At 41.9% G+C, this 16,095-nt stretch overlaps 1 protein-coding gene across 1 annotated transcript; it reads right to left on the reverse strand.

Moving 5' to 3' along the window:
• Window positions 1–418: 418 nt before the first annotated feature.
• Window positions 419–2,243, reverse strand: PABPC4L (poly(A) binding protein cytoplasmic 4 like). Its single transcript, XM_068542342.1, has one exon. The coding sequence runs from the start codon at window positions 1,769–1,771 to the stop codon at window positions 659–661; it is 1,113 nt and encodes a 370-aa protein (XP_068398443.1). The 5' UTR covers window positions 1,772–2,243; the 3' UTR covers window positions 419–658.
• Window positions 2,244–16,095: the final 13,852 nt, after the last annotated feature.

Below are 16,095 nucleotides of genomic sequence, written 5' to 3' on the forward strand. Positions count from 1 at the left end.
AGTTTGTAGGCAACATTAAAAAACTCCATCATTAATTTCAGCCATCAGAAAAACACCATTTCAGGATATAAATTGAAAGGAAATTCAACTATTTCCTAGTATTTTAAACATTAATTCAAAATAAAATTAGATACTGAGTTTGTAGTAGCAAGTTTTAAACTTTGGTTTCTTTAAAAAAAAAAAAAAAGATGAGAAATTAGAAAATTTCTGTTTGTAAAAATAAATTACTTTGCAATCCTCGGGTATAAGAACTACTTTGGGCATATTTTCATGGAAGAAATTAAAGCTAGCAATATTATTAAAATAAGAAAAATATGCAATAAATGCAAATAATTACCACACTTCAGTTGGTTCAAAATGCAGTAAAAATATATCTAATTATACTTATTGCTATGAGCACTACATCAAAATCAGAAAAATATACCATATTATAATTAGATGGTGTGCCTCTCTAAAAAGAACCGAGGTTCTAAGATTCACTTATTTTTCCTCCAAAGAAAAATAAATAGCTTTGTATACAAAACCTTCGATCATAATGTTTACTAAACTAAGCAGCCATCAGCTGGGATTTGAAATTTACTGAGGACGATTCAGGCAGAGATCACTAACATCCCCCAAGCTGCTACAAACACTGGCTGGTGCATTAAGTTTTCCTCTCCTAGGGCCTCTGGGCCAGGGCGATGTTGAGCGGCTTGGAGCCCAAGTTGCGGCCATTCATCTCAGTCATTGCTTTAGTGGCCTCCTCAGGAGAGGAGAAGCAGATCAAGCCAAACCCTTTGCTTCGCCCTTCTTCCTGCATTACCTTAACTCTGCTAATTGATCCAAATGAAGAAAATTCCCTCCGTAGCTTTTCATCATCAATGGTCTCATCCAGGTTCTTAATATAGAGCTTTGCCCCCCGGCACCGCCGAAATCTTTCCTGTTTCAGCTGCTCAAACATTTGCTTTAACTCAGCCTGTCGCTCTGCTTTCTTTTGTGCCCGGCCTACAAAAAGCAGTTGTCCATTTATGTCCTTTCCATTCATTTCTTCAACAGCCTTTTTGGCAGCCTCGTGGCTATCAAAACTCACAAAGCCAAAGCCTTTGGATTTCCCACTGGAATCTGTCATCACCTTAACACTCAGGGTTTTTCCATATTTGCTGAAAACTTCCCTCAGTCTCTCATCATCCATGTCATCTCCGAAGTTTTTGATGTAAACATTGGTGAACTCACTGGCTTTGTTTTGGAGCTCGGCTTCCCGATCTTTGCGGCTTTTGAATCTGCCAACAAACAGCCTGCAGTCCTTAAGCAGCGCCCCATTCATCTCCTGGATGGCCCTGTCGGCGGCAATCTGGTTCTGAAAGTGCACGAACGCATAGCCCCTGGAGCCGTGATCATCACTCATCACCTTGGAGGACAGGATCTTCCCAAAAGACGAAAAGTGTTCATAAAGGGTTCTGTTATCAATGGATTTGTCCAGATTCTTGATGAACACGTTCCCAATTCCAGATTTCCTCAAGTAGGCGTCACGCTGAGACCACATGAGACGGATGGCTTTGCCCTTTATCGGGTCAAAGTTCATGGTGTCCAGGGCCTTCTGGGCATCCGCCAGCTGCAGAAAGTTCACGTAGGCATAGCCCAGGGAGCGGCGGGTGACCAGGTCCCTGCAGATGCGGATGGACAGCACGGGCCCCACAGCGCTGAACTTCTTGAACAGCAGGTCCTCGGTGACGTCCGCGTGGAGGTCACCCACGTACAGGGAGGCCTGGCGGAACTTGGCTGCTACATGCATCTCCTGGCTCCTCACCACCACAAGCCGGTCCCCAAGGAGCTCCTGGAGTGATTTCTGCCAGAGGGTGGCCCGGGCTCATGCGTGGTGGCCCCAGAGTCAGCGCTCTGAGGCCAGGCGATGCGGTTCATTCGTGTACAGCTCCCCAGGCTCGGGCAGCACCCTCAGTCAAAAGCCCCTCAGCAACCAGTCCGGCCAACCCTGGAAGGGGGCGACAGAACCTTGAAATCTCAAAGAAAGATTCCTAGGTCAAGCCGGTCCTTCCCGGCCACTTGGTGAGGAATCTTCAAGTGGCGGGCTGGCCCTCCATCTCAGCGTTCTCCACAGCCATTCTCCGCTCGCTGGTTTCTGAATAAAAATAGGCCTCGCTCAGGCCGGTTTAAAGTTACAGCCGCCGGGGGAAAGAATTCCACAAGTGGCGTCTGAGGCGGCGGCCCGGGACGCGGCGCGCGGGCGGCTGGCGCGGGGCCCCGGAGCCCCGAACCGCCCGGGACCGGGTCGTGCAGGCGCCGCCGGCCGGGCGCGGCCGGGGGCTCCGCGGGCTGTGCGCGCCCTGACCAACCCCGGCCGCTCTCTTCTCTGCAGACCCCGCGCTGCGCCCTGGGCAGGTCGGGGGTGGGGTGGGGGTAGGGTGGGGGGGGGCTGGGGAAGCGGACGGACCGACCGATGGACGGCCGCGGCCCAGTGGGCGGCGGCCGAGCAGGGGCTGGGGGCTCACCCGGGCTGCGGCCGGCGGGGGGCGGGCGGGAAGCCCGGAACTCGCGCGCTCAACTTCCCGCGCACTCGCTGCCAAGGGGGATGTTTTCTTTTTAATATTTTTGGAGGATGTTTTTCTTCCCCCCGCCCCTCTCGCTCACTTCCCACCCCCCTCGGACAGCTCAGCCGAGGAGCTGGAGGCGGTGACCGGGGTGGAGAAAGGCAGCCTAGGGGAGTGGCCCTAATAAACCCACCCGCCCGCAGGCCCTGGCGTAAGGCTGACTGCAGGAGCTTTGCCAAGTGTGGATCAGGGCTTGTCACTTTCTAGCTTCAAGCCCTCCAGTGGCTTTCTTCGACTTTTGGATAGGCTCCAACCTCCGCACCTTGTTCTTCAAAGTTCTGCAGGATTCCTGCCATGTTCCAGCCTCAACTGCCCCTTGGATCCCCTTCCTAAACTCCATGACACGCTCGCCTTTTGTTCAGGACCAACTTGACAGAACTGTGTTCCTCAGCAATCACTTTTGATGCTCTTTCCAAATACAGGTTTTCCCTATACAACTTCTGAAAAAGTTTACGTTTCGCTCTTAGAGGCCTCGTATTTTCGTAGCATTTGTCTAATTAAAATATATTGTGTCACATTCCATGACAGTAGGGACCATGCCCATTTTATTTCTCCGCTGACTTAACTCAGGGACTTGTAGAAACGAGATGCTCAGTATTTGTTGAAAGAATCCACTGCGTGGAAGAGATGAGATATTTAACTTGAGGTTGGTTTTCATGCCCAGAGAAATGGAAATAGTGTCCCTTACCTCAGAGAGTATTGTAAAGATTAAATGAATTAGTAGATTTGGAAATGTCTAACCTAATATCTGGCACAGGATAGGTTTTGATTAACATCGGTTTCATTTCCTCTAGCATTAAATAAATTCCTTAACATCATTCCTATAAAACCTTAAATTTGAATCATCATGCATCTTACGGAATGTAACCTGCAAAACTGAATTGCATGGATCAGTTTATATAAGGCTAATTTAGTGTTTTTCAAACTTTAATGGACATAGAAATCCAGAAGGGATCTTGCTTGAAAGCAGATTCTGATTCAGTCATTTGGAATCAGAATGAACTGGAAACTCTGCACTTCCCAAAAAGCTCCTGAGTGATGCAGATTCTGTTGGTCTCTGAACTACGCTCTGAGTAACAAGACTTTACGGCTGAATGAGTGAGTGAGTCCCCAGAGTGGCATCTTTTCTAATGTAAGGACTAGAAAAAATATATTTCTCTTTCAGAAGATAATGATATTCTAACAAAATTCATTCTCAGTGATACATTAAAAACACACATACACACAACTAAGCTAGAGGGTGATTTTCACTATAAAATCCAAATTGCTTTTAACCTATCCGATGTTGAATAATGGTTTTATGATTACTCCTAACTTCATCCTGATTAATGATTCTTATTTGTGAAATTTATTCTGCTATGTGTCGCTCCTGTAGGATCAATTGTTCAAATAAATAATCTTTTCTTCGACCACATCCTCTAGGCTGCAATTAAAAAAGAAAAAAGGACCGCTGACCTAGTTGGTGAATACCATCAGTGGATTTCAGCACATACTTTAAAGATTCAGACACTGGGGCTTCCCTGGTGGTGCAGTGGTTGAGAGTCTGCCTGCCAATGCGGGGGACACGGGTCCGAGCCCTGGTCTGGGAAGATCCCACATGCCGCGGAGCAACTAGGCCCGTGAGCCACAATTGTTGAGCCTGCGCGTCTGGAGCCTGTGCTCCGAAACAAGAGAGGCCGTGATAGTGAGAGGCCCACGCACCACGATGAAGAGTGGCCCCCACTTGCCGCAACTAGAGAAAGCCCTCGCACAGAAATGAAGACCCAACACAGCCATAAATAAATAAAAAAAAAAAAAAAAAAGAAAAGAAAGTTCCTAAGTGTGCATTTCCTAAGAATTTTGTTGAGACCTTTTATTTCTAGGAAAAATGCTGAAGATCACATTAGTTCTTTGTACAACAATAATTCAGCTATAGCAAGATACCAAAATATTTCACAAACCCATGGACTTTCCATTTTACTTTAGTGTGATCATCACTAAACATTTTGTGAGAAGTGAAGAAGAGTTTCCAGATTCAGAATTTAGTCCTATATTCTTGTCTCTAATCAACTTGCAGGCAACAGGTACAAACCTCAATTTGTTAAATGACCACCAGTCATGCTTCTTCCTATTTGTACTACTCATTATACTGCTTTCATTTTTATGTTTTAATAAAGTAAACATTTTTAAGCATCTATGATTCTTTCCTCTCTTTAATTCTCTAAATCTCATCGTTTTGTCAGTTGTGTTGATTCAATAATTTCTTAATTTGGGATGTCTTTTACATTTGCCCTTTCTTTCTGTTCCCATTACCACTGCTTTTGTCTCATTTCCTTGTGTATTATTGCATGAGTTTTACTCATTTACCTTCTTTTGTCTATATGCCAGTCTGTTTTTATGGCAGTCCATTGTGCATTTTGCTGCTAGAATAATCTTACTAACAATTCTTTCATAAGATTTCAGTAAAAAAATTACAAATGACTACCATAACTTTGCAGTATCAATTCTATCCTAGCTACATATATCTTCTGTCAAGCTAATTCATCATTTGTTTTATATGTACATGCAGTTAATTCTTTTAAAAATATCCTTTCCCTATTATTATCCAAATTCTATCATCCTTGAGCCCTGTTTTCACCAGTATTTTTTCCTCTTAATAGTCCAGCTGACACCGATTACTTTTCCTTTACAGAAACAATTTATTTAATGTATGCATTGTGTATTTGTACTTAATTTTGGCATGAGTTCATTGGCTTCGATGGACCTCGACTTAAAATCGATACCGCCTACATTAACTGTCTTCTGCTTTCCTTAGCCAATCGTTACAGCTTTGTGTATTGCTGACTTGAGTGTCTTCTTAATTCCTCAAATATTCTGAAAATATTTCAATTAAGTGCCAATATTTTGCCTCATTTTGAAATAAGTTGTAAGTTTGCCCATCTTATGTTATTTAGCTCAATCAGCATTCAAAGTACAAGTTTGTTGTGTGGGTGTCTCACAGAATTAAGAGGAAATAAGATGCGGTTTTGCTTAAATGGCAGGAAAAATGTTTGTCAGTGTTTCTATTCACTGATATTGATGTTAATGGAGGTCAGTGCTTACCTTAGTATATATTATGAAGAAATAAGTAAATAGCTATTTTGAGTATGAGGATGCATTTTAAAAAAGAAATCTCTTGTACTAATTAGACCAAAGCAGTTTCTGATGTCTACTTGAATCATTGCTCTGATGTAGTCAACTATTAATAAAATTTTCCCTATTTTTGTTCAAAATGGGCTTTATTATCTTAACAGAAAGTAATAACATGAATGAAACTTGCTTTTATTATGTTTCGAAAGTGCTATGTTCAATTATTTACTCCAAAGTGTAATATTGCATCTTTTAGATTGTTTCAATTTTATTTGACAATTATGGTCTCTTTTCAGTTGTAATTGTTTCCTGATTTTTTTTTTTTTAACCAAAATATAGTGTTAATTTCATTAGGATGAGGTATATGATTTACATATCAGAGTTACACTTCTCCATTCAGAGAATATAGAAATGTCGCAAAAAGTAATGTTTGATTACTAGTAGATCTTGATCAAAAGTTGAAATCAATCCAAAATATCATTCACCAGTAAAAATATAGGCATCATAGAAATAAAACTGAATAAGAAACAGCATCTTTCCTTGAAAGTCTCAAGGCTCTTACTAGAAAAAAAACTGAAACAACAACGTTAAAACAATGTAAAATCAATAATCTAAGAATAAATAAGATAGAAATTTAGCAAAGAAGATACATGAATAGTTTTACCTATGAGGACCAAAAAAGCTTTTGCAGAGAAGATGGTACTAAAGAAGGCCAAGCCCTCTTTTTGTGAACTCTGGGGAAGTTTAGGGATAAGTAATGTTGGTATCAACCAGTATCCATTTAATATTGCTCGAATAATAAAGTGTGAAGAAGAAAGTGGCAGGAACTGAGACGAGAACAAGACAAGGGCAATAGGCCAGAGTGCCTTACATGCTAGGCTATGTTATGGACTTTGTTCTAAAGGAAAGCTATTGGAATAATACATTTATATTTTATTACATTTATATTACATTTCAGAACTGTAAAGTGAAGATAATGTGAAACACATGGAATCCTGGAAACATGATGCAGGGATAATGTAAAGATGTATAATCATGAACCATCCTGAGTATGAAAACGCATTTTAAAATAAAAATCTCTTGGGAATTCCCTGGTGGTCCAGTGGCTAGGACTCGGCGCTTTCACTGATGTAGCCCAGGTTCAATCCCTGGTGAGGGAACTAAGATCCCACAAGCTGTGCAGCCTAAAATAAAATAAGTCTCTCATACCAATGAGACCAAAGTGTTTCTTAAGTCTGCTGGAATGGTTGTTCTGTTGTAGTCAACTATTAGTAAAATAGTTCTAGGCATTGAAGTTATGGTGGTTAAGACATGATTTGTGGTGAAAAACATTTGTTTAAAGTTCCAATCTGATTGCCCTTAGATGGCTGCCCAGAGGTCCTTCATTTTGTCATGTTGCCCTCCCTATTTCACTTGTACCCTCTCTCCTTGCTCCAGAGCTCTGACTTTATCTGTTTGACCCATGTTGCCAAAACCAGGAAAGCTGCTAACCCTGTATTCTTAGTTTCTTCAGTTAGTTTTTAACCAAGCAATCAGACTCCTCCATCACCAGGGGTTATCACCTCTCATAACACAAGTCCATTGTATTATTATGCCGAAATCTCCTCAACCCTACCGGGGTAGTTAAGGAAGGGCAGAGGGAGTGAAGGAGTTTGAGAATCCCCTTCTTGGCCAGCTATCTTTTTCTTGATGGAACCCATGTGCCATTGTAAAAGAGAATGTTATTGGCTCTAACCTTGATGAAGAGGGAGGGATTGAGGGTTACCATCTTTCTCTTGTAACCAGGGAAGATCTAGCATCTTCCACGGAGATGTGCATCTCTCATTCCTGGTCATTCACACAGGGATGATTTTCTGACACCCAAGTGGGGAGCAGTTGTCTACTTTGGACAGAGATATTTTCCTGCTCATCATTTTAGTCTCTACTTGTCTACACAGCAGCCATTAGCGTTAGTCAGCCAAATTCCTACCTATAGAAAACAGTGTCCCAGGTTCCACAGTCTTAACCTCAAAAGTTTCTGCATTATGATCCATGGGAGTCAATGCAGAAGAGAAAGTGGTTCAAGACTGGGTCACTGGGAATTGATCCTTTAGGTGTTAATGATTTCTCCTTCTCATGCTCCTTTACCCCCTCATGCATTTCTCTGAAGGGGAGCTTTATTAAATAATGTGCGCAGGCTGAAACCAGTTTAGGGTGGCTTATTACCTCCCCCATTCTCTTGCCAGGCCTGTGTCTGTAATTAGGTAGAAAAGTTTCATGAAGCAACTACTTTTCTGCTTGGTTCCAGGTTCCGGCTACAGATGGCAAATTCCAGATACCTGAAACGGTCTTCTAGATAAAAAGTCTTTTTCCTATAGTTTGCTAACTTCTGTCTGTAAAGTAAAATCTTTTCTTCAGGTAGAAATTCCTGAGATCTTATCTCAGTGTATAGCTGCATCTTCTGGTGCTTGCTGTCATGCCAAACTGCAGGAAGCACTAGTCAGTTAGGGGCTTAGGAACTGTTCTGTTTACTTGCTATGTGAAAACCTCCTTATCAATCTGCATTGCCATGTATATAAATATGGATTCACTTGTTCTCTTTTATTATCTGTCACTCCCCACAACACACACACACAAGCCACAACACCGCCACCACCACCACCATTATCTTTAAAGTAAAAATTCCATGAAGGCAAAATTGTGTCTAAATGAGTCACCACCATATTCTCAATGCCTTTAATAAGAGCTCGAATGCAATGGGTTCTCAACACTTAAGTTTTGAATGTTGGCAGACAATTCTTCATAGGTCACTCACATTTCTACACGTCTTATAAGTAGAGGCACTGAGTGTCTTTGTTCTGGACTATGGTTTAAATGATGTTTATATAGCAAACATCCTTGGAAGATATTGTGTTTCTCTCTGAAGCAAAGTGCAGGTTTATTCACAGCCTTACAAGGTAGAGATACTTTCTATGGAGCACAAAGCAGGCATGCTTTCTGCCCATTGTTAAAGATTCAGATTTTCTAAGTCCTGGGTTACTCTCCCCTTATGCAACCCACTCTGGGTGCAGGTGCCGCCCGGATGTCCACGCACCACCCTGTGGGAATTTGGGCTTTGGGAACTGTCACGAGGAAATGCTAATATGCCGGCTACCGCTGTCACTGTGAGGAATAAAGTCTTTGTCTCTAACCCACGAGCATCCATAAAACAGTGGTAAGCTAACTTCTTAGATTACAAGTAGGGTAAAATCTGAGACCTTCATAGATGTTGACAGTCTTGGTGATGAGAATGGGATCCTAACATAGACCTAGCTCTCTGGAAAGGAAGCTAATGGCCACACAGGCAGATAAATGAGATTTATCCGTAGCAAAAATGTAGACCAAATAATATAATTTATGGGGCCAAAAAATGGCTCTTCAGTTTATTGCCTGTTAATTTGGAGGAAGTGGGGAGGTGGTCTCAGGCTAAGGACAGGGGAGTAGATACAAGGTCATCTGCCCAAATGGCACCCTGATTGTTGCTGACTCTCCTCTGGGAAAGGCAATTTTCTCACTATTCTGACAGGCAGCCTCCGGTCCATCCCACTGAAACAACTAAGACTGACCCAGGATAGGCAGACTGTTCTAACACTTTCCAACCACAGTTACAGACACTTGTACATTCACTGAATGTGAAAAGCAGGGCATTTATGACCCCTATAGGCATTAACAAGCCAAATCAATAGCACTTCGGCGAGTTCTCATGGTAGATGACGCTGGGGTAGAGTATGTAAGGCTCGTGAAGAAAAAGCAGCAACAGCTGTGCCATCTCCTGGCTCAGCTGCTCTTGGGGTCTATCATGCCAGCCTTAGAATCATTTGAAGACAAGAGTAAAGGGTCTCCAGTAACCTGTCTGTTTTTCAGTGGGTACTGACTACTAGAAAACAGCTTTGGCCCACTTAGGGAGATTTTCCCGAGATAGAAGCACTATTGTGGGAATCTACAGATGAGTAATTGACTAGTATTCATGCTTTTACTGTCCTGATTGGATTTGAGGAACACGACCCACTGGAAAATAAATCACCGATCCAAAGAAATTTTTGGAATTCTTGAAGTAACCTCCACTACTCTGGAAAAATCCCCTAACCCCTATATTAAAACAAGATGAAACCGTAAGGATATTATGACAATGGAGCAGAAAATGCCTCCGATTAAGATGAACTGCTTTAAAACTTGCTGCTCTATGAGTCAAGCTAGCTTGGCTAAAGCACACAAACCAAGCACACCCAACAGCAAGTACTTTGGCTGTGGTCACTGAGTATGTCCTCCATGGCTGAATGAGATTGTGTCAGTCATTAGGAATATAATACTTAATAAAGACCTTTGAGCAGGCTGAAAATATTGGAAATTCATTTATTTGAATCCCAAGCTACCATCATACCACTTAAACCTGATGATAAAGGTGAGCCTAATTTTAAAGGTAAGGAGTAGTTTTCCTTGTGTACATCCCCTGATCCTTTTCTCCACCTCTACCTCCACCTCAGGCATTTTAATGAGAAAGAGAATTAGTGATTGGGCCAAAGTTTCCCTGTCCCCAGAGAGAAACCAGATTCAAGCATGCTGGGGCATTTCAGGGAACGGAAAGAGTCAAATTTCAGTGGCTTTGTTGGATACTGATGCTCAAGTCACAATCCTACCTAGGCTCTTGGAAGGAGGGAGTGCCCAAATCCAACTAACGGGGTTTGGGCATAGTTCACAGTAGGGAAGAGAAGCTAAATGGACCTTGTGGGTGAGTCCTTTGGCACAATGCAACATACTGTTTTGGTTGATTTTACAACTGAATTTGTACTAGGAATTTATATGTTAGGTGCTTGTACATTCCTACAAATTGGCAGATTAAAAACAACCCTCTCTGGGGTACTGTATTATGGACATAAATAGCTGTTCCTTATCAAAACATCTAGGTCCCTCATGTAAATGCCCATGTTAAGAGTCATTCACTTATAAGGTTGACAGTAACCAAGTTGCTAATTGAATGTTTAGCACTCAGAGTGTCACCATTGTGGCCTGAATCCATCATCATGGCCTACATTTCATGACTATGTTTCTGAGGTGGAGAAAGGTCACATTACATTGAGTCCTGTCCATTCCCCGCAAAACCTCTGTTGGGGACCCCCTGTTGGAGTAATCAGTACAGCCTCACCACCACTGACACACGTTCAGGTTACAATGCCGCTGTTCAAGTTCGGTCTGTACCACTGTGTGCTTTGAAGTTAAACTGTTGTATTTTTTGGCTTTTTGAACCAAGAATACTTACAGTCTGATAGTGGAATACCTTTATCATGAAAGCCACTCAACAACAGGCTGATAATCAAGGTATTCAATTGATTTTCCATACTCTGCACTATCCACAGACATCAGGTATTATAAGGGATTAGAACGTCCTCAAAATTCAACTCAAAATGATTCTGTCTCTTCCTCTACAACTCTAGGTCCACACATTTTAGTCAGAGAGTTTAATCACTGAACGCATGTGGCTGTGCCCAGCAAGTGATCATCTCATCTGGCCACTTCCTGGGTAATGATCGGGATCAAGAAGGTGGGTTACATAGACTTATTATGCATAGCTCCATTCTACCCTGTCCATTCTTGACCATAGTGCTTTTGCTTTCCCCGAATGTCATCACCAAGCCAGACTGGTTAATATACCCTCTAAGAAGTAGCCTGGCCAAATGAGGCTCAAGGGACTCAAACTCTATTCTAATTCACCACCTGCATACTCTTCCTAGATTGTTATCTTCCTAGGTCAGAAGGACAATGACCATCTGTCAGTAGTACACTACTACTACTATTATTATTCAGTAGTCAGTACTCACCAAGTCCCTCTGTTGTGGTCCATGCCAACCAGAATAGGACACATATGGATGTTTTAAGTTCAATAAAAATGTCCTCGTCTCTTATGAACCTGGCCCCTATGGATGAAAGGTTTGGGTACAAGTAGCTGATAATTAAGAAAAGGCTGAAGTTATAGCTCCTGAAATGGGACACAGCAATTTTATGGCAAAGAAGGGAGAGTAACACCTAAGCCCCCAGAGAATATCTCAGACTCTGGGAGATACTGTGAGGGGAGGAACATTTATGATCTTTGTCTTCAGGATCATTACATCCTTGCTCACGAAGAAAACCACCCTGGGGTTCTGCTTACAAGCGGTGGAGAGTGCTCTAAATTTAACTGACTTCCATTTCCTATTGCATGGCTCCGACCATGATTCGAATGCCATTCCGCTTAAACTCACTGTAAAGTCTATTGCAAACAACAGGGGATGCATGGCCTTGGCTCCTGTACTTCCCATACAAAACAATAGCAGTTGTGGGCAACACCTCAGATGTTGTCACTTCCCCCCTTTCCATAGCTCTTATTCAGTCGTTTCATGCAATAGATGGATACCACCCCGCTGTTGGCACAGACAAAAAGAATAGGTTGGATTGACTGCTGTCAAACAGTCCCTCAGAAAACATTCCTTCCAGGGAACCAGGTGGATCTAAGGAATTGTACTTCTGTTTAGAAGCCAAGCATTAACGTGCCTCTGCCCTGAAAACATGGTAGTTTGCACCTCAGGAATGGCCATAAGAGACTTTCAAGTGTTGGAGGAAATACCACCAGTAAATCACGTAGCTGTCAAACGACTGTGGAGACTTCTCCCAAATGAAGCAAATCATGATCCTCCCAAATAGGTAACTAATTTGTTATTTACGTGCAACCTGTGGATAATTATCCCCATAATGTGAGTCATCCAATTAGAAATGGTGGTACAAAATGTGTTCCTGACTTATCTGAAGTGACTGATAACAGTATCTTGGCCCTGGAAGACATTCAGGTCAGATTCAACTGATTGTCCAAGTTTGATACTGATAACAGAATTACCCAGATTTTGTCCTTGCAAGTCAAGGCAATTTCTGTGTAATCACAAAACCATCTGCTGTACCTGGATTAGAACTTTAGACAAGGTGGAAAGGTCAATAAAGAGAAATAAGAAGAAAGTCATTCTCCATCTAAGATAGAGCCTGATGGTTTATAAGAGCTGTTCATGTGGTTGCATCTAGAACCCTGGTGTACATGGCTAAGAGTGATGCTACAGGTTTACGTCATCCTACTGCTTGGAGTCCTGTTGGTAGTAGCCTTAATACCAACAATACATATGAGACAAATTGAGTGGATTCGCTCCCAGCCTCTGATGGTTAGAGTGACCAAAACAGTGGGATATTCACCAGAAAGTGCCAGAATACAAAATGGTATAGAACTAAGAGGTAGATATTGATAGGGAAAAACCCTCCATGGATCTTTTGTGTTTCTGCATAAATTGCGAGGAGAAGCACTGACTGCCATTTCTCCAGACTGTCCTTCCTAGGACGTTTATACAGTGAACAGCCTTGGAAGCTAGATATGGTGTCTATCCAAAGCAAAAACCAAGCATTCTTGGTATAGCTTATAGAAGATTTCCTTTCCCTAAGCCCAACATTTAATGCAACCTACTTAATATTTAGGGATCACCTTACTCTGTTCATAGGATACTTTGGGAACTGTGCTTAGGGAACCAGCAGGAGAAATGATTATACTCTGGCTGCTGCTATTGCTCTGAGTGATTAAGTTCTTTGTGTCTGACTCAGGAATTTCATGTCTTCTATCAGCATCCATGAAACCGTGGGATACTAACTTAGTAGTTAAAGTAGGGTAAAATATCAAAGTCTTCATGAAGCTTGACATTGAGAAGGTAACTGAATGAGTTATGGAGAGTTTCTGTCATGTATGGGGCAGGGGCAGAATTCTCACGACTCTGGAGGAAGATCACTGGTGTATATCTCTGCGTCCTCATACTGCACTCAGTACCACCTCTCCATCGCCACCGGCAAAGTGGTGATGCCCGTAAGTGCAATCGGTAAGACTGGAAGCTGTCTGGTGTGCAGCCGTTAGTCCCTCTTTCTTTTGTCGGTTCTCTATTTTGCAAGTTTCAGTGGGTTTCCTTAGCCCCCTTTGTTCCCAATGCCCTTATCAAAATTAGCTTTAGACACAATATTGAAAACAACTTGGGTTGAGAACACATTTTGGGCATTTTCTACTCCATCAAAAACTTACTTTAGAGCACTTTAACCTGTCTAGCACAATCTGAGAGAAAGCCTCTAAAGTCTCCATAATCTTCTTGTTTTTCAGTCTCTGGAACATTTCATGTTGGTCTCTGAAGCCAAGCACCTGCTACATGTGCCCTGGATTTCCACAATCTGAGGACACTGTGGAGAGTCTGGGTTGCTTATTCTATTTCCTTTCTAAGACTGAAAGCCTGGTTCCTTGGTGCGTGGGGCACAATCCATCTTTCGATTAACTCTACCATGGCCTACATGCTGTTTCTTTCTTTCTACAGCAATGAGACACTGAAATATCCTTAGTGGAGTCTTGGCATTATTCACCATAGGCTTCCTTTCCTAATATTTCATGCAGAAAATTCTCTATATGCATCATCCTAATAAACTTATGTAAAAAGGCATAGTGTTGGCTGCCTTTCTAGATGGAAAACCTACACTTCTACAGCTGTCCTAGTGCTCAGATCACTGTCTAAATGATCGTACCGCTGTCTTAGCGCTAAGATATCTGTCTCCTTCAGATTCCTCTCTTCCAAAGAGGGTCATAGGATTATATCTTCTCAGACTATATTTACAACTAATACTATGCACCATTCTTCTAATGGTTTCTAACAACTGTAATTTGATTCAGGTAGTTAGTTACCGCACCAGAGTTCAACAATCCCGAGGGAGAGACCCCACAAATGCAAGCTGGCCATTGTATTCTACACAGTCTCCTACTGTGTGCAAGTCCAGGACATTAACCAGGAAGGACTCAGCCTTGTCTACAGCCAATCGTCATCATCTTCAGACACACAGAGTCAGTCTCAGATGGCAAATCAGAAGTCCTTTTTTCACTGATACGTCTTTCTTCTTCCATATCTCATTCTTTCTATTTCCTCAGGATCCCTGGTTTATACTGTATCATTTCTTGTGGTCAAGGGCAGCAAAACCTATTGACCCTAGATCCTGACATTCTTCCAAGAAGAGGACATATAAAACAACACACATTTTTTTCCATGCTGATGTTGATTGCCTCTTTATGTCATAATATTTTTGAAGTAACATAATGTGCTTTCATTCTTAAAGACCCTGCTCCACCAGAGGTGAAGGATGGGAAGAACAAGGGCCTAAAGGGACAGACACCCGAGCCAGCCACTTGGTCATCTGAGTGATTACTGATGAGGGCCTGAATTAAGATTCTAAATAGTTTACAGTTGATATATATGCAAGAGGTGAAACTGATGTGTAATCTGAATTATAATTTTTCCTAAAATTACTCTTAAAAATTCTTAGTATTTAACTAATAGAAGCAAATATCTGTTGTGCATCATCTATATTCTAGACACTGTACATATTTACATAAGGTAATGAGCACAGAGTAAGAGCTCAACCAACAGTTTCTAGCTTTAAGAAATTATTGTTTTACTATTATCCGTTTTACATATTATTGCCTCTTCATTTCTGACAACAGTCCTAAAGGGGAGCTAAACGTCCCAGTGTTTTAGATCTGGATATCAGACACAGACATTTTAAGTTGTCCAAGTAATTGAAATATAAGAAAGTGAGGATTTTAATCTATGTCTCTCTAATTTCCAAACTCATGTTCTTTCCATTGTATAAATTGCATTAACTTTAAATATAATTTTTGATGTCTCTGTAAACATGCTTGGGTCTAATTTTTTTTTTTTTTAATTGAGATTGAAACCTTATACAAGCCTGTGTCCCGGTCTTTTAAAGTAAAAGGCTTTAGCGTTAGTCTCCCAGGCCTCCCCTGAGTCTTAAAAGGCTGACTCAAGAGTTAATAATTAGAAATGTGAAGATGTAGAAACACAGAATAGCTGTTGGTAACAATTTCGACCCTAAACCAGTCACACAGCAGTTACTGAGCTGCCAGTTCCCTGAAAGATACAGATAAAGGCCGGACACACATTCCTAAGTTGTTTTTATAGGAAGAAGACCCACTCCAGGTGAAAACTGCTGACCTCAAGCACGTAAACACCAGACCAGTTGAAACCAGAAGACTGTTGATTCTGGAGACCTCACCTTGATGCTAACCAATCTGAGAATTGTACACGAGCTGATCACACACCCTTCAGCCCCCTCCCTCACAGTGCTTTTAAAAGCCCTTTGCCTGCAACAAGATGTTAAGATGATTCTTAAAGACACTCGTCCACCATCTTCTCACTTAGCTGATGTGGCTTTCTTGAATAAAGTTGCTTTTCTTGCCTCAACACCTTGTCACTCAACTTACTGGCCTGTCGTGCACCGAGTAGCCAAACCTGGGTTCGGCAACAAGATCTAACATATAACACTGTTGTGAATTTAT

This window comes from Eschrichtius robustus, chromosome 4 (assembly GCF_028021215.1).
Source record: "Eschrichtius robustus isolate mEscRob2 chromosome 4, mEscRob2.pri, whole genome shotgun sequence".
Classification (NCBI taxonomy): domain Eukaryota; kingdom Metazoa; phylum Chordata; class Mammalia; order Artiodactyla; family Eschrichtiidae; genus Eschrichtius; species Eschrichtius robustus.